The sequence below is a fragment of the Ipomoea triloba genome, chromosome 4 (genome assembly GCF_003576645.1).
Source record: "Ipomoea triloba cultivar NCNSP0323 chromosome 4, ASM357664v1".
Taxonomy (NCBI): Eukaryota; Viridiplantae; Streptophyta; class Magnoliopsida; order Solanales; family Convolvulaceae; genus Ipomoea; species Ipomoea triloba.
In genome coordinates this window covers 9,365,089-9,385,965 of record NC_044919.1, presented here as the reverse complement: position 1 = coordinate 9,385,965, position 20,877 = coordinate 9,365,089, and the positions used below count along the sequence as shown (strand labels likewise).

Below are 20,877 nucleotides of genomic sequence, written 5' to 3'. Positions count from 1 at the left end.
TCTTCAATTTTTCAACTATTCATTCAAACAATATAATTGCAGGTCCTACGTTAATCCTGGAATGCATCCATGGAAACATCTTGATTAATCTTCAGGAACACCCATATATCCACATTGTGAAAAAATAAATAAAATCAGGAGAGATCGATATGGCAAGCTCGAACTCAAGAAAGACATCGGATAACGTGAATTATACGGTGATGATGCCGCCGACGCCGGACAACCAACCGGGAGGGGGGAATGTGAATAGCAGCGGGGATAAACCGGACGGGCCGGTTTCAAGGTTCCGTGGGATGAGGATGGGTGGGGAGGATGGGGGCGGAGGAGGCGAGGGGAGCGGGAAGGGGATGAATAAGAGCAATAACAAGTCAATGTTGATGAGGACCCAAACGGGGGACTTTGATCACAACCGTTGGCTATTCGAAAGCAAAGGCAAATATGGGATTGGGAATGCGTACTGGCAAGATGAGGATTCATATGATCATGATACTGGGATGTCCATGTCCGATTTTATGGACAAGCCATGGAAACCCATCACTAGGAAAGTACAAATTTCTGGTGGAATCATTAGCCCCTACAGGTCATCTTTCATTATATATATTCCCTGCAAATTCTACTTTTTAGTTTATTTCATTTTGGTTGCTTAATTAATATAATGACTAATAAAGTGAAACAAAATTTGGACTTACAGAGTACTGATAGTGATCCGGCTGGTAGCTCTGTTTCTATTTCTAGTATGGCGAATTCAGAACCCAAACCGGGATGCAATGTGGTTATGGGCAATATCCGTAGTGTGCGAATTGTGGTTTGCATTTTCATGGATTCTTGATATACTTCCCAAGGTGAATCCCATAGACCGAGCAGCCGACTTGACAGCCCTCAAGGAAAAGTTCGAATCGCCGTCTCCCACCAACCCCAATGGCCGATCCGACCTCCCAGGGGTTGACATTTTCATTTCCACGGCCGACCCAGAGAAGGAGCCGCCGCTTGTCACTGCCAACACTATCCTTTCCATTATGGGATGTGAGTATCCCGTGGAGAAACTCTTCATTTACATCTCCGATGACGGCGGCGCCATCCTAACGTTTGAGGCCATGGCCGAGGCTGTCGAGTTCGCCAAGGTTTGGGTGCCCTTCTGCCGGAAACACAAAATTGAACCTCCGAATCCAGATAGTTACTTCAACCAGAAAAATGATCCCACCAAAAACAAGAAGCGCCCTGACTTTGTCAAGGATCGGCGTTGGATTAAGAGAGAGTATGATGAGTTTAAGGTGAGGATCAACGGCTTGCCTGAAGTGATCAAGAAAAGGTGCGCTATGCACAATAAGAAGGAAGAAATGAAGGAAAAGATGGCGATGAAGGATAAGAACGGCGGCGTAATTCCTCCCGGCGAGACCATTGACTACAACAAGGCGACATGGATGGCGGATGCCACGCACTGGCCAGGCACATGGTATGAGCCAATATCCGATCACAAAAAGGGAGATCACGCCGGGATTTTACAGATAATGAGCAAGGTACCGGAGCATGATCCTGTAATGGGGGAAGCCGATGAGAAGAAGCTAGATTTCACCGGCATAGACATCCGGCTTCCGATGTTCGCATACGTTTCGCGAGAGAAACGCCCTGGCTACGACCATAACAAGAAGGCCGGCGCCATGAATGCGTTGGTGAGAGCTTCTGCAATTCTTTCCAATGGGCCATTCATTCTCAACCTGGATTGCGACCATTATGTATACAACTCCATGGCAATTCGAGAGGGGATGTGCTACATGATGGATCGCGGCGGCGATCGCATCTGCTACCTCCAATTCCCGCAGAGATTCGAAGGAATTGATCCGTCGGATAGATATGCGAATCACAACACGGTGTTTTTCGATGGAAATATGAGAGCACTGGATGGGTTGCAAGGTCCGGTGTACGTGGGGACTGGGTGTATGTTCCGGCGTTACGCACTATATGGGTTTAACCCGCCGCGGCCGAGGGAGTATTGGGGGATTTTTGGACAAAATAAGAAGAAGTGGGGTGAGAAAGAAGACGAGGGTGAGCCCTTAACCGACCATCCTGACTTGACATTGCCAATGAAGTTTGGAAATTCCACCATGTTCAATGAATCAATCGCGGTTGCTGAGTTTCAAGGTCGGCCGCTTGCTGATCACGTCTCCGTCAAGAACGGCCGCCCTCCTGGGGCCTTGCTTGCTCCTCGCCCTCCCCTTGATGCCCCAACTGTCGCCGAGGCCATTGCAGTTGTGTCTTGTTGGTACTTCCCTATCCCTATCTCATCCATCTTCAATTCGTCCGATCCGATCCGATCCTCAGGTCAATACTACTTGTGTGTTAGGGTTTTCGTTTCTGACGATGAAATTTCTGCAGGTTCGAGGACAAAACTGAATGGGGAGACAGAGTAGGGTGGATTTACGGATCAGTGACGGAGGACGTGGTAACAGGCTACCGGATGCACAATCGCGGCTGGCGATCTGTGTATTGCATCACCAAGCGGGATGCTTTTCGCGGCACTGCTCCGATCAATCTCACTGACCGTCTGCATCAAGTCCTCCGGTGGGCAACCGGCTCAGTCGAGATCTTCTTCTCCAGAAACAACCCTGCTTTAGCCAGCCGCCGCCTCAAGTTTCTCCAGCGAATGGCCTACTTCAACGTTGGCGTCTATCCCTTCACCTCCGTCTTCCTCGTCGTCTACTGCTTCATTCCCGCCATGTGCAACTTCACCGGCCAGTTCATCGTCCAGACCTTGGACACTCAGTTCCTTTTCTATCTCCTCATCATCACCGTCACGCTCATGCTGATCTCCCTTCTGGAAGTGAAGTGGGCGCGCATCGGCCTGGAGGAGCTCTGGAGAAACGAGCAGTTTTGGCTGATAGGCGGCACCAGCGCTCACTTGGCGGCGGTGCTACAAGGGCTGTTGAAGGTGATAGCAGGGATCGAGATCTCATTCACGCTCACCTCCAAATCCGCAGCAGATGATGAAGACGACATATATGCAGACCTATACGTGGTGAAATGGACCAGTCTTTTCATAATGCCATTAACGATCCTGGTGGTGAACATCTTCGCGCTGGTAATTGGGTGTTCCAGGCAGATCTACAGCGTGATTCCGCAGTGGAATAAGCTGTTTGGCGGCGCCTTCTTCAGCTTCTGGGTGCTGGCTCATCTCTATCCTTTTGCCAAGGGGCTGATGGGGAGAAAGGGCAAAGTTCCCACCATTGTTTATGTCTGGACAGGGCTGCTTTCCATCACAACTTCTCTGCTATGGATATCTGTCAATCCTCCTCAAGACCCTCGTGCCGGTTCCAGCGATGATTAATCTCACAACTCATATTCTTCTTCACATTCATTACCTATCACTGTAAACTCAACCCTAGGACGTACATAATATGTATGTATTTTTAGATAGTTTTTTTTTTCCTTTCAAATTTGACCTTTACATTATACATATCAATCTGTTGATCCAAGGGCAGCCTCGTACCCTGCACATTTTTGGACTTTCTGAGTAAAGGGCACCTGGAAATCTTGGAGGAAAACTGAAGCACAGATTCATGGGAGTGTAAATTGTATCTTTAACAGCCATCAGTTATTGTACATAAATAAATCATAGTAAACTTGTTAGTAAAAAACTGATCGTCAAGATCTAGTAAGAATTTCCAAGATTGTTCTGCTTTGTTCTTCCATTTATGCAAGTGATTACATCTGGTATCATATCATGATTAATATATTGACATAATTGAGGGGGGCCACCAATAGAGCCAATCTTTGCCAGGACTTTTAATTCACTTTGCTATAGACAACCTCTGGCAGCAGATATTTAGATGTCATTTGTAAGGTTAATCTCAGTTCTCTCTAGTGATTCAGATGTTTGAACTGTTTGCTGCAGCGGACAATGAACTCCAAATTTTATTGAATAAGAACAAAACTAGTCGAGTCTAACTAAGATTCGCAATGATCACTTGCATATGACACCTGGAATCAAAGAAATTCGTGGATTCGGACAGGTCTCTTGACTGCATTTGTGTAACCCTGCAGAATCAAAATGTGTACCCTGCTTAGCAATATATATGCTATCACTCATACAAATGTAGGCTCAAGAATTAAAGAGGATAGACAATAATCATGGCATGGTGCAGCCAATAACAAGCACATAGCAGATGCAATTCATTCCGTACCTCATTAAACTTGAACAATAAAGGATGTGAATCCCTCTCTGTTGGTCCTTGTTTAGCAGTATCCTTATGCTGAGATCCTTTACTAAGTTTTTTGAATCTGGAATTTTTTTTAAAAATAACATAAAAATTAGCAAGAAGCATTGATTTGTAGTGAGCATGCATGACAATGAGCAACTGAATAAGTTTGATGCAAGATTTGTTAAACTGCATTTATTTTGAATAATGTTTATTTAAAAGTCGATCAACATTTTAGCAATCACCTATAAGCATGACAGATAGGCAGATTCAGAGATTCTGTTTATTTTAAAATGTAGAATCATCTTTTCAGGTATTCTTAATGTTCCTGGTCAGGTTCTAATAATCAGTACTAAAGAGATGAGAAGCGATTCACATGATATTGGGAAATCAGCATTACTTGGATTACCCCACTCATAGAGTGACTCGTATTATGTTTCGTTGTTAAGGATAACAAAAGAGTTCAGCGCTTTCAAACTTCAATTGAACAAGCGGGCCACAAAAGTATTGAGATATAAGATTATACTTTAAATTTAAGCTGCACAGAACTTTTTTGGGTTCAGGTTACTGTCATGCAAATTCATTCTCCATAACTAAGAAACTTTCTGGATGGTTCTGTAGATAGTCTAACTAGAAGATTAATTTCATAGTCATAATCAGGTCCACAATACTCTTCATAGTTCATACTGCTTTAGGCTTTAGCTGTTCCTCAAAAATTAAATCTTTACATATTTGGTCAATGTAATTATTATGTTTCCGCATTAAACATAAAATGAAACTGGGAATAGAATATAAATACAAAATACCTGTCAAAAAAGTTGAATGATCCCCTGGCAGGCTTCTTTTTTTCTGGAGAACTCACTTTAACTGCAGCACCTCCAATAGATTCTGTTGCTGAAGGACTAGAAGATGTAGGTAGCTCACTTAGCTTTTGGATAGGATTCCTTATACTTGGATCTTTGTCAGCAGAAGTAGTTGTAGAACAAGATCTAGAATAAAGTGTAGAGTTATTCTTGTTCCCGACTGACGGTTGGTTCACAGTTGGTTGTCTCAGTTCATTTCTGCTGGTTTTCAAAATCCTTTGATTTTCAACCTAATTATAAAGTATTTTGTAAATAATATTAAGATCATTTCCACAAATATATAAATCAAACAAGAATGCAATAAATCTAGAAGATGAAGTATAATACGTGCAAATGTGCTTCAACTCTCTTTATAAGCCCCTAAACTATGTTCAAGATGCATAATTCTTGGAATCCAATACTAACAAAAGAAGAATATCCATTGGCATTTCTTGATATGTTTGTTTATCAGCCTCCCCCTTTAAATGATGACAAGAATTAGCCTAAAGCTGCACATAAATGACCCCATTACTGTCCCTCAGTTCAGACAGGAAGATCCAATTAATTGAGCCAAGAACCATTTCAGTTCTTACTTGCATGCCAAAACAAGACCAAATTACTCTTCATAGAAAAGCTTTTAAAAAATAATACTTCTATTCAAATTAGATGCAAACTTGTAAATTCTCAGCTATAACTTACCTCATGTACCAAGACTGCCTTCATTGCAGAAGCAAGAACAAAATGGCATGAAATGTAGCCCTGTCCAAATAAAGACAATAAAATAGTAAAAAAATATAACTGAAATTTCCTCTTATTTTTCATTTTTATAGAATATTTAAACACTTCCCAAATTCATTCCTTATCGGAAAATCCAAAACAAACCTTGAATTTTATGAAATCACCAATAGGGGGTTCAAAAGAAAGCATCGAAGAATCTAAAGCATCCTCGAGTTTCATGGAACCTGATGAAGGATCAGATTTCACATTCTTATATGTTATTACATATGACACCATTGTATCCACCAATTGAGCCAAATATCTCTTCTCTTTCTCTGATAGTAAATGCAATGCCACCTGCAACGAAACAATGTCATTTCCAGTTCACATCAACCTAAAAGTATGTAAAGATAGAAGAGAAAAAAGGTATATTCTTCTATTTCTCCAATCATAGAACTGTACAGACTACCACTACTTATACAAGAATAGAGGAAACCCTAATGGGCTTATCTATAAACGGGCTTAGGGTTTAACACTCCCCCTCAAGCTGGAGAGTATAGATCATATGCTCCAAGCTTGTTACAAATATGTCCAACTCTAGGAGCTCTAAGAGACTTTGTTAAGATATCAGCCAACTGATCTGCAGAGTTGACAAAGCTAGTCTTGATACTCCCAGACACAATTTTCTCCCTGATAAAGTGGCAGTCAACTTCAATATGTTTGGTCCTCTTATGAAAGACTGGATTTGAGGCAATATGAAGAGTTGCTTGGTTGTCACATATTAATGTCATTTGAGCTACTTGGCCACACTGTAACTCTTGCAGTAAATGCTTCAGCCATAGCACGGTATTCAGTTTCAGCACTGGATCTGACAACAACATCTTATTTCTTACTCTTCCAAAATATAAGATTACCACCAATGAGTACACAGTAACCTGAGGTAGATCGTCTGTCAAAAGGACAACCAACCCAATCTGCATCAGAATATCCCACAACTTGAGCATGTCCTCTATCTTCATAGAGTAAACCTTGCCCTGGGGCTCTTTTGATGTACCTCAGAACCCGAACAGCAGCATCCCAATGAGTATCACAAGGACTTTCAAGGAACTGGCTTAATACACTGACTACAAAGGAAATATCTGGTCGAGTGATTGTGAGATAATTCAATTTCCCGATTAGTCTCCTGTATCTCTCTCGGTCAGGCAAAGGCTCCCCCTGTCCTGGTAGAAGTTTAACATTTGGATCCATTGGATTATCCACAGGTCTACAATCCAACAAACCAGTTTCTTCTAGAATATCCAAGGCATACTTCCTTTGAGAGATAACTATACCACTGTGAGACTGAGCTACTTCAATACCAAGGAAATATTTCAGCTTGCCCAAGTCCTTAGTCTGGAATCGACTGAAGAGATATTCTTTCAGCTTGGATATGCCTTCTTGATCACTTCCTGTAATAACAATGTCGTCTACATACACAACAAGATATATGCATTTCCCACTAGAATGGCGATAGAACACAGAATGATCAACTTCACTCCGAACCATACCAAACAACACACCACTGAGCTAAATCTCCCAAACCAAGCTCGTGGAGACTGCTTTAAACCATACAAAGAGCGGCGAAGCTTACAAACCAAGCCAGAAGACTCCCCCTGAGCAACAAACCCAGGTGGTTGCTCCATATAAACTTCCTCTTTAAGGTCGCCATGTAGGAAAGCATTCTTGATATCCAACTGGTGTAGGTCCCAATGATTAATGGCAGCCAGAGACAACAACAAGCAGACTGATGCAATTTTAGCTACAGGAGAAAAAGTATCAGTATAATCCAAACCAAAAATCTGGGTGTAGCCTTTAGCCACCAGCCTTGCTTTAAGGCGATCAATCTTACCATCAGGACCCACCTTCACAGTATAAATCCATCTACACCCAACAACAGTCTTACCCACAGGGAGAGGGACCAACTCCCATGTACAACTGGATTGAAGAGCCTCCATTTCTGTCAACATGGCTTGACACCAACCTGGATCCGAGAGAGCCTCACTAGTAGTCTTGGGTATAGGCACAGAAGACAGATGAGAAAGGAAGGCATAGTATGGGGAAGACACACGATGATAACTTAAGAAAGTATAGATGGGATGAGGATTACGAGTAGAACGTGTACCTCTACATAGATCAGTGGATGCCTCAGTGGAATCAGTGACAGGCTCCGGTGGAAGTGGTAGAACCGCAGCAGGAGGATTAGATGGCCCGGGTGAGTCAACAGGAGTCTCAGCAGGTGTAGTGCGAGGACGGCGATGATAAACCTGAAGTGGGGGGTTAGGAGCAGCTGGAGGATCAGGTGGAGGATCAGTACTTTGGGCAGCTGGAGGATCAAGGATAAGGTAAGGAATATGAAGGATAAGGGGGAGCTGATGCAACTCTGAGCAGTCTAGCAGCAGTCTCAGTCAAAGTGGGTACAGTAGGACTAGACAAGATTTGATCACGAACATGTGCTAGGTCAGGACCAAGCCCAGCCAGGGCAAGCACCATAAAAAGCTTGTCACATTGTCGAATGTGTTCATCAGCATCCTTCTTATGTAGCATGAGGTTATGATACTCCTGTTGTAAAGCTTCAACCCGACCCAAATACTCAGGCATACTCAACTCAGTAGGTTTACGATGACTGAGGAACTTCGTAACCAGTGAATAGAGTCCCTGTACATCGTTAGTGTATAAAGATTTAGGGTGCGTTTGGTTCGCACATGGGAATCGGAATCGGAATGAGTATCAAATACTTGGTAATGGTAATGGGTTTTGGTGAAAGTATTTAACATGTTTGGTAATTGGGTGGAATAGGAATGATTATTAATAGTTGAGGAAGAAAGGAGGAAGGGAGATGAAACCCTTATTTAATAAGGGTATGGGTTTTGTCATTAATGGGGTATTCCAAACCCATAGTAGCATTCACAAAACCTATCAACCAAACACAAACAATCACTTTCATACCCATTCCTTATGCCTAAAACCCCCAACCAAACACACCCTTAGCTTTATGCCAAACCTCATAACATGTCTCATAAGCTTTATAAATGTTATGAAGTTTAGGGTCGATTGACTGCCATAATATGTTACATAATAAGGCATCGGCCCTCTCCCATTCATCCTTCTTTTCTTTATCCTCCACAACTTTCACATCTAAATGTCCAGATACACCTTGCCCCTTGAACCACAATTTGACAGACGCAGCCCATGAGGCATAGTTTTCACCCCCTACCAATTTATCAACAGTAATATTGGGAAAGGAGGTAAAATTAAGTGAAGGGGATGTCATATCAACTGTGAACTGCTGAACCAACTTATCAACTTAAGTTAACTGCTGAACCAAACCCTTAAACCAAACTCCAAAGTACTGGAATGAACTAAACTGTCAAGCAAAAGCAAAAGAACCAACTTATAAATACACTTAGCTGCCAAGAGGTGGTCCAACACAACCATACACTGATTCGCTGAAGAGAGGCAAAAAATGGCCGGCGGATAACGGCGGCGGCGACCGGCGGACGGCGGCGGCCGGCCGGTGGTCGGCGATAGCGGCGGAAGCGGCGGGCACTGGCAGATGCGTCTCCTCAAACCGAGACCAATGGCGGCGACTGCGGCTCGATCGGAGACCGGACGAAGGAGATATGGCCGGAAAACCCTTGACCTTCCCGCCGGCGGCGGCGGATGGCGACCGGATTCCAGCCCTCGGCTCGCGACGGTGTTCCAAGACGGCCTGTGGTGTTAGTTTGGACGAAAAACCACAGGGCAAACGTGGGAACAATAGGCAGTCGCGGCGGCTCTTGTGAGTGGAGCTCCGGTGGCAGCAACGGGAAAAGAAAATAGGATCTTAGGGTTTAGGCTCTGATACCATGTAAAGATAAAAGAGAAAAAAGGTATATTCTTCTATTTCTCCAATCATAGAACTGTACAGACTACCCCTACTTATACAAGAATAGAGGAAACCCTAATGGGCTTATCTATAAGCGGGCTTAGGGTTTAACAAAGTACAAGTGGTTACAGGCTGCCACCATCTCTAATCTTTAGAATAAGGCCATCCTAGTTCATATTGATAAATTAATGCTGTAAGATGATAGTGTGTTAGTGTCATAGAAAGTAACTAGCTTAAACAGTCAACCAAACCTTAAACAGCCTATAAAGGTGGTAAAACAGAAGGAAGAGGCCCTTGGATAAACCATTGGAGGAGAAGTAGAATTAAAGATGTAGTACAAGTATATTACAACTTTAATAGAGGAAGTATAATAGAGAGTCCATCTATCTTCCTTATAGGTATTTTCATTTAAATCAATCTTCAGATAACTGAAAAATTATGCTAATTACCGGTTTTAATGTTGGTGGTGAAAGAATATGTAACAATGGAGAAATCAAGTCTTCCACAAAAGATCTAGTTGACAGATGTCTAGATATGCAAGGTGCCATCTTGTAGTGCCACGAACGGAATGTATCCATCTTTTCTATTGATATATTGCGATATCTACAGGTGTACAACAAAATTCAACAATAAGTTGCAACACTAGGTACACCCCTAAAGAACTACAATGTTTAAGAACAGGCGCCTAAGTTAAGAGTACCTGTGAAATGACTTGGGCCATTCAATGTTTGGCCTTTCAACCTGGGCTACGAGACGGTGAATAGAAATTGCAAGTGAAGGCTGATAAACTGCAGCATTTAAAATAGGAAAATAAAGATAGAACCAGATGATATAAATTATATGTTGGTGGGAAGATTCTCCTCTACCTTGAAGGGACATGTGTTGTGTGCGCATGACGTATTGATGAATTATGTCAGAATCACCAAGAATATCCAAGGACTTGGCCTTCATGTAAATAAACAGATCATAAATATTCTTAAAATATAGGCCTGGATCATCCAAAAATAAGAGAAACTACTAAAATGGGAAACATTAATTTCTTTAAAACAACTTACACTTTTTTGCATCACAGGGTCATTGTATCGGAGTTGCAAAATATTCTCATGGATTCCATCCAAAATTAAGTCAAAGTCACCCCTGGATGTCATTATACATTAAGATAGATGATGCATCTCTCAAAAAGAAGATAGAAATGCCATGTGGAGTTTGTAACCTACCTATTAGATATTAGAGAGTGCAGAGATTCAAAATCATTAGACATGCACTGGAAGGAATTATTGTATTTCTTCTCACGTTTTGCTTTCCTCTTCTGGAAAATCTTTAGAAGGAAAAACAAAACATGAAATCCCAAAAAAAAAAACAAATGAAGAAGGGTTACCACATTACCAAAATAATGCGAGTAAGGAACTAGACTTACCTCTTTCCAGATGTCAAAAGCACTTTTTGATGCATCTTTCTTGCCAACTACTTGAGACTTTAGCTCCAACTACAAGGAGGCATATGATGTTGATCAATATATCTAAAAGGAAAAGCAGATTATAGGAAAAAGTAACTAGAACTTGACATAAAATCATTTCTATCCTGTAGGAAAATATAAATTACACTTCTGATTTAGAAGATTCCAGTAACTTTGAAGTTAGAGCCATTAAAATTTTGATTGCCTAATGCCTATGTTATGTGCTCCCGTCATGGGCAAGAAATCATAAGGAAAAAGAAAGAAAGAATAATAGTTGTGAAAGGAAAAGAAGAAGACACTGGGTTTGCTTGAGACCCAAAACTCCCTTAGACCCTTTTTGGGATTGAATTTCTGCTTGCTTTCATTAGAATTGGTTCCCCATTTTATAGGGTAAAATACAACTCATAGAATGGCTAAATAAGCCAAGTAATCTGCTGAATCTTCCAACTACCTAAATTAATTCAAAGACTAAGAATAATAAGTTAAATAACTATTTAGTAATTTCTAAATAACTACTTATTAGTTTCTACTTTCTAAATAACTATTTAGTAATTTCTAAATAACTATTTATTAGTTTCTAAATAACTATTTAGTAATTTATTAATATCTAAACTATGTAATATAATAAAATAAGACTTCCTCAGCATGTATCAGCCTACTATAGTTGGAAAAATCTATCTATGAAGTCGTTTCAATTTCCTGGAGAAATCAAAGGCAAGCATAGTTTGAGAACTCAATACAATGCCAAAAATGTGTCATAAAATTTAGAATAATCATATGGCAAATAAGACTATTCTATTCACAGATATCTGGTTAGACAATTCAAAACATAAACATTTATTGATGTAATGACTAATTAGTAATTACATAAATTTTACTGGCAGAAAAATAACAGTACAAGTTGAGCACAGGTATAGAAATTATCACTCCCAAATTTTGTCCTGGAAAGGAGTAAAATATTTTTTGCCAGCATGCTGATACATATATTAAATATATACTTGGTTGAGGCCACTGATCAACCTCTCCACTGACTACTTGATCAAGATTATACAGCAGGATAATATAAAGTTCATACCACATTGAGGGTCTCCTTCTTTTTGTTGAGAAACTGCAAGGTGTTTAAGCACGATCGTATATCACATTCTGGTAAAAAGTCAGAAATCAAGTTAATAAATTAGTTGAGTCATAGGTAAATGTGGTATTCATATTCCTGAACTTCAAGTTGACTTTAAGAAAATTTATGTATTTGTAAGTTGTAACACATTAGAGCAATTCTATAATCATGTACTTTAGATCCCAAATTTTTACCAGATCAGATACTAAATAGTTTCAGAATTACTCAACAGACTCATTACCCTGTTTGCTTTTTGAGGACATATTATACATGTTCCTAAGAGAAAATGAACTTAGTCTATTGACCTCTGTGCTCACATTAGCCAACAAGGGAAAGCCAGAGTTCCTTTGACCTCTACATTAGTAAACCTCTGAAAAGAGTTTAGAAGATCTGGGCGCTATTAATACATTTAGTTGGTATCCCACTTCTAAGAAATTATGTCAAAAACTGGCTTTATATTTTTCCACTGTCAGACTTTGGGAAAATAAAAAAGATTAAAAAAACACTGTGTATTGTTAAAGTTAAAAGTCTTGTGCAATGCTCAACATTCTCGTATGAATATGCTTACCACATTGAAGCAATCCTGAATTCATAAAATAAAATTGATATTTTGAGGCAATTTTGCTAGTACAGCTAACAACACTCACCTGTATACTCCACTAGAGCAGTCAGAGCAGTGGAGTTAGTCTTCACTCCTTCCTTATTGCATATATACTTGAGCCTAAAGTTCTTTAGCAAAATTAGAATTTCATGGTAGGATTTACAAAGCACAAAATGTTAGTACACTTGCAAGCGTCAAGCGACTGGTAAATAGGGCTCTGAAAGTCAGAACAGTGAAAGTTGCTCAAGCCAATGAATAATAAGACCCCCCATTGCCTCAAGCACTATTTGCTAACAAGTTGTACTAAGCAGTTCCAGTGCTTATTTTCTTTGGTATAGTGACTTCAGCCCTCTTTTTGGGCAAAGTTGCTGAGACTTTAAAGGACTGCCATTTGTGATTTTTGAAGGGGTTGGAGGGTTCTTTTAGGCAAATGGAAGATAGACATGAAAAGAAGAAAATCTTGTGTTTCAGTTGTAAAGTGATGACAAAACCTAAAATTCACTCAAGAAGAGAGTCGTTTCATCTACTTCTCTCCACCCAACATCATTAAATGTTTGAATATTTTGTTCAGTGTATGTTTGTATAAGTAGACTAGAGGTAAATTACTTTAGAAGAATGGCTCCCAAAAAGTAACAAAACTAGGGAATTGAGGCCATCCATGCACCAGACTCTATCTTGGGTTCACAGTTGTCAGTAGATCAAGGAAATAACATAGACAACACATATTACCATGAGTCCATGAGCAGTACAAGCTTTCAAGTATGGAATTTTATTAGCGAGAGTAGTAGAGTTAGTTATACCTGTTTACCACGCGAACCACAGTTGGTTGAACAAATACATGAACCCTGGCATTGCAGAGAAATGAAATAAACTAAAAATTGAATTTACAATTTCAGAGATCATGGCAATCATAATGTGAATAAAATAAAATTGAATTTTTATTATGTTGCCATATTGATATGGAAATGAAACGAAAACTTGGTATTTTGCTATTTGTAATCCAAGTATCATACTAAGTCACTAATAAAGACATAGAGCTAAAATAATATACAATCCCATTGATTAATATCATTAAATAACACATACTTTTATCTTTAGAAGACCTAATTTGTTTTAGATGAAATGGGAATTTAAAAACTGAAATCAAGAATAGCATACATCAGAGATCATGGTTATCATTATGTGGATAAAATAAAATTGTATTTAACTATTTATACTATGTTGCCATATTGATATGGAAATGAAACAAAATTGTGGTATTTTGGTACTCAAAAAAAAATTAAAAAAAATTTGTGGTATTTTGCTTTTTGTAATCCAAGTATACTAAATCACTGATAAAGACAGTAAAAATAGAATACAATCCCATTGATTAATATCATTAAATAACACATACTTTTATCTTTAGAACACCTTATTTGTTTTAGATGAAATGGGAATTTAAAAACTGAAACCAAGAATATCATACATAAGCAGTTAATATTGTTAATGCATATCAAATCAGTAACATCAAGCCTGTCATAAGAGCACTCCAAAGTGCAAAACTTTAGTATCTAAATTGAAATGCACATTCAAAATGACCTAACGAAACTTCTTGATCAAAAACTTACTTTGCAACCTGACGCAACGGCCTCAAGGCAGGAGCATAAAGATCATTACAGATGCATATCACCTAGATGCCATAGACATAACTTCTGGATCAAGAAAACTTTTAACTTATCAAATTAATAAATGCATTAAAAGATATTCAAACTTACAGGCCTTAACAAAGATGCAGTCTTTTCCTTCTTTTTTGAGGACTTCCGTACAGGCTGTGCCCCTTGAGGATCATTTTCTTTTCCGGCATCGGATTTCCTCTCCGCAGACACCTTAATCAGCACAGCAGGGTTTATTGTTTTTTCAGAAACATATTTCTTGCCAGTGCATCTTTAGTACAGTATTTAACTAGGAGGCAGAGAGATAGTTTCAAAATTTTAAAAGTCAGGTTGGAAAAATACAAATGGTGCCACCAATTGCAGTACTAGTTCCAAGTCCTATTTAAGTTCCTCAACTGTCACTTATTTACATAATATGCATGATATTTATGGTGGCTTAAAATCCCAGCATGACACATCAACTACTTCATGCTTAATAAACAAATGTAGATAAAAGGATATAGTTTTTGTAAGAAAAAATAGATAGTTCAAATCCCCACCATCAGTTCTCTCTTTCAGCTTACATTATCTTCCCCCGTCCAACTGGGATGAGGCAATCAAGGTTCAGGGGGGTAACTAAAGTTATTTAACCTGTGAGTTTTTATAGTTGCCTTTTCAGTTTTTATAAATGGGAGCAAATGATTTGATGACTTCTAAAGTGCATCTGTTTAGAACCGAGTCATCACCACGGATCTTCACATTTGCAATATTCTAGAAAATTGACTACATACACAATTTCATTTGTGAGTGTGTGTATACATATATTCCCATGTCGCCAACAATGATTGTGACGCAATGTTCCAGTAGTTTCTTTTGCAGGAAAGTAGAGGAACTCGATTACCGAGATACAAGCAATCCATAAGATAACATGCAACAACAACAACAAATAGAGCAATTACTTTACCAACTTCATAATGACCTCCACTGCACCTTTTCCATCATTAAGAGCACCATCAATTTCATCAATAACCTTGAAAGTAACAATTGCATTATGTTTTAGAGGCTTGGATATCATCCCAGATTAAAGGAGAAGGCTAGAAAGGGAAAAAAAAAAAAAAAAAAAAAAAAAAAAAAAAAAAAAAGAATAGAGTGAAACAAACCAAACATTTGGGCTTTGAATCAGCAAGAACAGAGTTCATCTGGACCCCATCCAGGATTTTGGATTCTATTGTAGATGATGACCGATCATCACTGGCATTAATCTGCAACAAAAAGCACTTCAAAGTTTAAACCAATTCCCACATGATCTCTATACATAAATTGCTCAAAAGCAGTTTAATATTAAGCTAGACTTAATATTAGCCATTTCTGCAGGAGAAATAAAGCTTCAAAGAGCATAGATTCCGAGTCCTTCACTGGTCCTCCATTACAGAAAAGGCTATAATCTCTTCTATAAATTTAAGTACATTCTAAAAAAGTTAAAAGGAACCAGATTTATGGGAACTCAGTAAAATAAGCAAAGTTACTTGACCTCAACTACTCGGTATCCACAATGCCGAGCAGCAACATGAGCAAGTGTTGTTTTCCCAAGCCCAGGAGGACCACAAAGTAGAAGAATCTGCAAGTCAGCATTCTTATATGATTTAAACTCAAATTAAATTGACAAATAAAAATAAAAACAGCGAATGAAGAAATATTAAAAACCATAAATTGAAGAATCTAATGTCAAGCAAGATGTTGAGTTCTTTTTTAAATAGGCTTATTTGGGGGGGAAGAAGAAATATCCAAACCTTTGTGCCTTGTGACAATTCTAGCCAAACTATATAAAGTTGATAATTTAGTACCATAATTTGAAACATTGGAGCAATCTAGGCAATATTTTAACTTGATCCAAAAAAAAAAAAAAAAAATTATTCAACTTGAATCGAGTTATATGTTCTTCATATGTAATAATAAATTATTGATATTCTTCTTGAGTTGAAAATATCACTAAAATATTGAATGTAAATTACATAAAGTTATTACAACACAACTTTTGCCCCAAAAAAAAAAAACATATTGTTTAGTGAGGAAATAAATCAAGATTTTTAAGAATGTAATCAATTTTGTCATGAAATTGTATGCATTTGAACTCCGTTTTTTTGGCGATCAAGTTATTTAAAAAAAAAAAAAAAAAAGTGTATAATTGCATAAATGTTTCAAATTTTGGTACTCAATTACCAAGTACCAACTTTAAAAGGTTTAATTAGAATTACCACAAGGTGCAAAGGTTTGGATTTTTTCACCAAATAAGCCTTTTAATTACTTGACCATGTATACAAGTTCTTAACAGTAGTTGAGCTACTAATAGACACTATGGGAACTTCAAAAAATGCTAAAAGATGCATATTAAGATAATATTTTTTTTTCAAGTGCCTGCAAGGAGACTCCATCATTATAAAACGCATTCTTATATGAGTTAAAAGATTGAAAGGAAAGTAATGCATTATCTGAATTTTGGTTGGACACAGATGAATGCAGGAGAAAGGCAAGAGATGATGTACGCCTTCATAAAGGTGCTTCTCCAGACAAATCAGATAACTGACCTTCTGTTCAGGTGGGCCAGATTGTCTACCTTTCTTCTCCCCCAGGTCCTTAGTATCTTTTGATTTACCATTCTCTTCAAATGGATAATTATGAGATCCATCTTTGCTGAACACAGATTCTCTATTAGTTCCAAAAGTCTTACTAGCAGAATATTTTGGGCGTTTAACTAATGAATGGCGTCTCAAAGCAGACAAGACATGATCCTCTGTACTCTTAATTTCAGATCCATAAACACTTGAATCCCACTGTTTCAACCACATAAGAACCTACAATAAAGTTACAACAACAAGAAGGCATTAAGAGTATGTAAATAGCAATGGGATATCCAAGGGGTTTGACAGTTTCACACTTAATTTTCCACTCAAACAATTGGTGGCAGTTTTAAAACAACTCTAATGCATTGCAGTTTTAGAATCTTCACTGGAAAAATAGAAAAGTACAATTTACTTTAAAATGAAAACAGCCAAGCATGAATCATTTAATTTACAAAGAAAATACAGTTAAGAGTGAACAAGGAGCTTGATTTAACAAATAATGTCATAAATCTCTGATTCAAAACTCCAAGAGTCAATATTGCAAACAGAACTATGGTCTAATGGAGAAAAGGTCATATGTAAGTATTCCGGGCAACCCATTTGTCCCAAAATGCCTTTAGTTTTATGCTTCATGGTGAAGAATTTTCTGCTTCAACTATTTAAAGATGCAATAAATTATATCAAGCATATAATAAAATTTATATGTACCTATAAATGACTGGTTGCAGCAGTTTCAACCAATGGATTACCAAGTTACCATCTCTTGAAACCAGACAGGTTGAATTAAAATTGAAACCACTGGTTACAGTTTGGTTTGGTTTGATTCCAATGCACAGTTTAATGGTTCATTAGGCACCCTTAAATAGCATTTCCAACAGTGAAATACATCAAAGTTTTTAACTGGGCATAGACATATGTTGTATTACCTCTCGATTTGTGTGCTCATTACTAAGAAGTTCTGTAAATGAACTTGGAGCATATTTTTCCACCCAAAGTTGCTCAGTTGATACTGTTGCTTTTGGAGGACTTGTCTCAATTTGATCTTCAGAACTAGCTTGCAATGCCTTCACCGAAAAGGTAGAACAGAACAAAAATTGTAGATAAGAAGTACAATAAACTGAATTAACTGAACTCTGCGCTATATACCAAACCATTGTTAGATCCTCAGTTGAATGTTAAACTAAGTTTGTACAAGCTCAAACATTTCAGATTGTGATGTTAAAGCATATTATATCCAAGCAACTAGCATTTTAGAGTTTGAAGAATCATTTGTAAAAATCTTAATTTACCATCTTTCAGCCATTTGATGAGGTTACTCAATTTAAGATCGGACAGTTTCAGTTACTTTGGTTAATGGCATTCTACTGGATAGCATATTCAAAATTATTTTGCTTGATGCAGCAAAATGATGCAGGAACAAACATGCTATGAAGGAAATAGAAGATCTAAATCTTTTTTCCAGTATAAGAAGCCTTTATTATTGTTTTCTATTATTTGCAAAAGCTTTTTAGTTTATTTTAAAAAGCCATGTCAGTGTCCAAGTTCTGAGTCACTTAAGTGGGTATTTTTGTCTTTTAAGTTTAGGGCATCTCTAGGAAAGCTGTCAACTTTAAATAGGGACTGTTATAATTTTCTGGGCAGCTTTATCTGGATAATAACAACATTCATTTACTAAGATTGGGAGTGGATTGAGTAAAATTTGTCTTTTATATGGTGTAAATTGCACCTTAGGACAGAAGTTTTCAGCACATTCCTATACAGCTCTAGGTAAGCATCCTAACAGCAAAGAAATGCATCTATGATCCTATTGATAGCCTAGGCACCACTTTGTGGGGAATATTAGAGTATGAGTAGATCCATGTGTTAGATTACCAAAACTGATTGTTTGTTATATTGTGCTATAATTTTAATTTGGATATAATTCAATGCCATTTAATCCTATAAAAGGGTAGTCATTGTAATATACAAGAGACTTCTATTAATAATCAATAACATATTCTATTAGGGAAGAAAAAGCAAGGATTTTTTAGAAGTGTATACGAGTAAACTTAACTACCTTACATTCACTAGAGAAGTAAAGAGAACAAGTATTTATCAAATTAAACTACTGTACTTCACTAGATCCCTATTCTAAGAGTATGGGTAATGTCTTAATTTGCTCAGCTAAGCTTTATAAATTCATCATGTTCTATTCTCATTTCTCAGAGTATGGATAATGTCTTAACTTACCTTTGTAAATTCATCCTGTTCCATTCTTTCCATAAGAACCCTGACAGGTTCCAGAATAAGACCTGCAAAACAATACACTTAATTAAACTTAGGGTGATATCATAGCCAGCCTCTATTGCATTTAAGATCCAAAAAGAAAATGCAAACCAGCAAATGTACAAGATCAATCTCACATAGTTATCAAAGTTTCAATTACATAAATTGCAAAACCAATCATACATTAGAAGAATTCATATAAACTATTTACCAGTACACATCTTGAGTATATAATATATAAACATAAATGTGCAATCCAACTATCAGCTTAGTTTAGGTTTTTAGTTCAGATGGAGCAGTCAAAAAAAAAAAAAAAAAAAAAAACATATAGTGTACTACTGCACTCACCATTAGATTCACCCTTTGTGTTCAGCTTCGTGATCCTCCCTCTCAAATGAGCTCTGCAAATCTTTGCATAAACCCTCTCCCCATCCAACCCCGTGACCGGTACGCAATCCCCGTCAATCTCCATAGCGAACCTCGACAGAATCTTTTCCTTCTCCTCCTCTCTCTCCACCACCTCGACCGCCGGAGCAGGCGGCGGCGAGTACAGGAGCCAATCCTCGTCCTCTTCACTTTCCACTCTGCTTCGTTTCTCCTCAACGGATGCCGCATCTCCGACACCCGCCGGAACCGGGTCGGGCCGGAATCGTTTCTTAGTCTGGTTGGGGAGTGATGATGAGGGCGGGATTGAGAGGGCGGGTTTTGGGGGTAATTGAAGTGAGGGATTTCTGATTACGGGAGAGTCGACGGCTTTTACGGGTTCCGGGTTTGGGGTTTCTTCTTCAGGCTCCGATGGCGGGGATGGGGGTTGCTGGAAATCGTCGTCGAACTCGAGGCCGCCGTGGAGGTGGTACGAGTTCGATTCGAGCCATTCGAGCTCGGAAGGATCGGGAATGTCCATATCCATATCCATCTTCTCAGCAATTCTCGATGGGGCTGCTTCTGTGTTGTGCTGTGGAGTGAGAGGGATTGTGTTTTTGGCGGGAAAGATAAACAAATCGCGCGCAACAAACTCGTTGTGAAATTCCAACTTTGCACTTTTCAGACCCACGTTAAAATGGCACCTACAATGCTAGTGTGCTACACATTGAATAAAATAAAAAATTACACTTTTTGTTCCTAAGTTATAAAGTAATTGTAAAATTCGTTCTTAAATGTTAATAACACTCATTTTTTGTCACTAAGTTATCATTGATGTTACATTTTTCTTCCTTTTATTAACTTTTCATTCTCACTTTTTATCCCTAAGCTATACAAAAATTACAAATTTAGTCATTGATGTTTTGTTAGTAAAGGAATACAAGTGGAAGTCAATGATAACTTGGAGATGAAAAATGAACACGGTTAATAGTTAGGGACGAATTTTACAATTATCGTATAATTTAGAGACGAAAATGTAATTTTTTCGTAATGAAATATACGAAATTTATTTTTTTTTTTATTTTTTTTTAAATCCCTCTTAAGTAATAAATGTGAGATCTTACTACATTCCTCTATATTGATCACTCATACAAACTCAACCAGTGACAT

At 38.2% G+C, this 20,877-nt stretch overlaps 2 protein-coding genes across 2 annotated transcripts; one reads left to right on the top strand and one right to left on the bottom strand.

Moving 5' to 3' along the window:
• Positions 1 to 3,545, top strand: LOC116017058 (cellulose synthase-like protein D1). Its single transcript, XM_031257572.1, has 3 exons — positions 1 to 580; positions 692 to 2,260; positions 2,374 to 3,545. Exons 1-3 carry the CDS (start codon positions 150 to 152, stop codon positions 3,320 to 3,322), a joined length of 2,949 nt encoding a protein of 982 aa, XP_031113432.1. The 5' UTR covers positions 1 to 149; the 3' UTR covers positions 3,323 to 3,545.
• A 50-nt stretch (positions 3,546 to 3,595) lies between these two features.
• LOC116017059 (chromosome transmission fidelity protein 18 homolog) lies at positions 3,596 to 20,319 on the bottom strand. The gene is made up of 23 exons (XM_031257573.1): positions 19,693 to 20,319; positions 19,309 to 19,370; positions 18,006 to 18,143; positions 17,044 to 17,310; positions 15,990 to 16,076; positions 15,619 to 15,720; positions 15,423 to 15,488; positions 14,582 to 14,692; positions 14,435 to 14,496; positions 13,628 to 13,672; positions 12,874 to 12,947; positions 12,188 to 12,255; positions 11,074 to 11,142; positions 10,874 to 10,974; positions 10,712 to 10,793; positions 10,523 to 10,601; positions 10,357 to 10,444; positions 10,106 to 10,259; positions 5,918 to 6,109; positions 5,735 to 5,794; positions 5,000 to 5,286; positions 4,179 to 4,275; positions 3,596 to 4,032 (listed from the first exon to the last, which is right to left on the bottom strand). The coding sequence occupies exons 1-23, from the start codon at positions 20,258 to 20,260 to the stop codon at positions 3,982 to 3,984; spliced, it is 2,910 nt and encodes a 969-aa protein (XP_031113433.1). The 5' UTR covers positions 20,261 to 20,319; the 3' UTR covers positions 3,596 to 3,981.
• Between the last annotated feature and the right edge of the window lie 558 nt (positions 20,320 to 20,877).

What these genes read in the sequence shown, in the direction of transcription:
- LOC116017058 (XM_031257572.1), top strand. Translation starts at nt 150, where the DNA reads ATGGCAAGCTCGAACTCAAGAAAGACATCGGATAACGTGAATTATACG. An exon ending in GGAATCATTAGCCCCTACAG is followed by an intron (nt 581 to 691) that starts GTCATCTTTCAT and finishes TTGGACTTACAG; the next exon opens with AGTACTGATAGTGATCCGGC. An exon ending in ATTGCAGTTGTGTCTTGTTG is followed by an intron (nt 2,261 to 2,373) that starts GTACTTCCCTAT and finishes AAATTTCTGCAG; the next exon opens with GTTCGAGGACAAAACTGAAT.
- LOC116017059 (XM_031257573.1), bottom strand. Translation starts at nt 20,260, where the DNA reads ATGGATATGGATATGGACATTCCCGATCCTTCCGAGCTCGAATGGCTC. An exon ending in CTGGCCCACCTGAACAGAAG is followed by an intron (nt 16,077 to 17,043) that starts GTCAGTTATCTG and finishes GCTGACTTGCAG; the next exon opens with ATTCTTCTACTTTGTGGTCC. An exon ending in AGAAGGAGACCCTCAATGTG is followed by an intron (nt 11,143 to 12,187) that starts GTATGAACTTTA and finishes GCCTCCTTGTAG; the next exon opens with TTGGAGCTAAAGTCTCAAGT.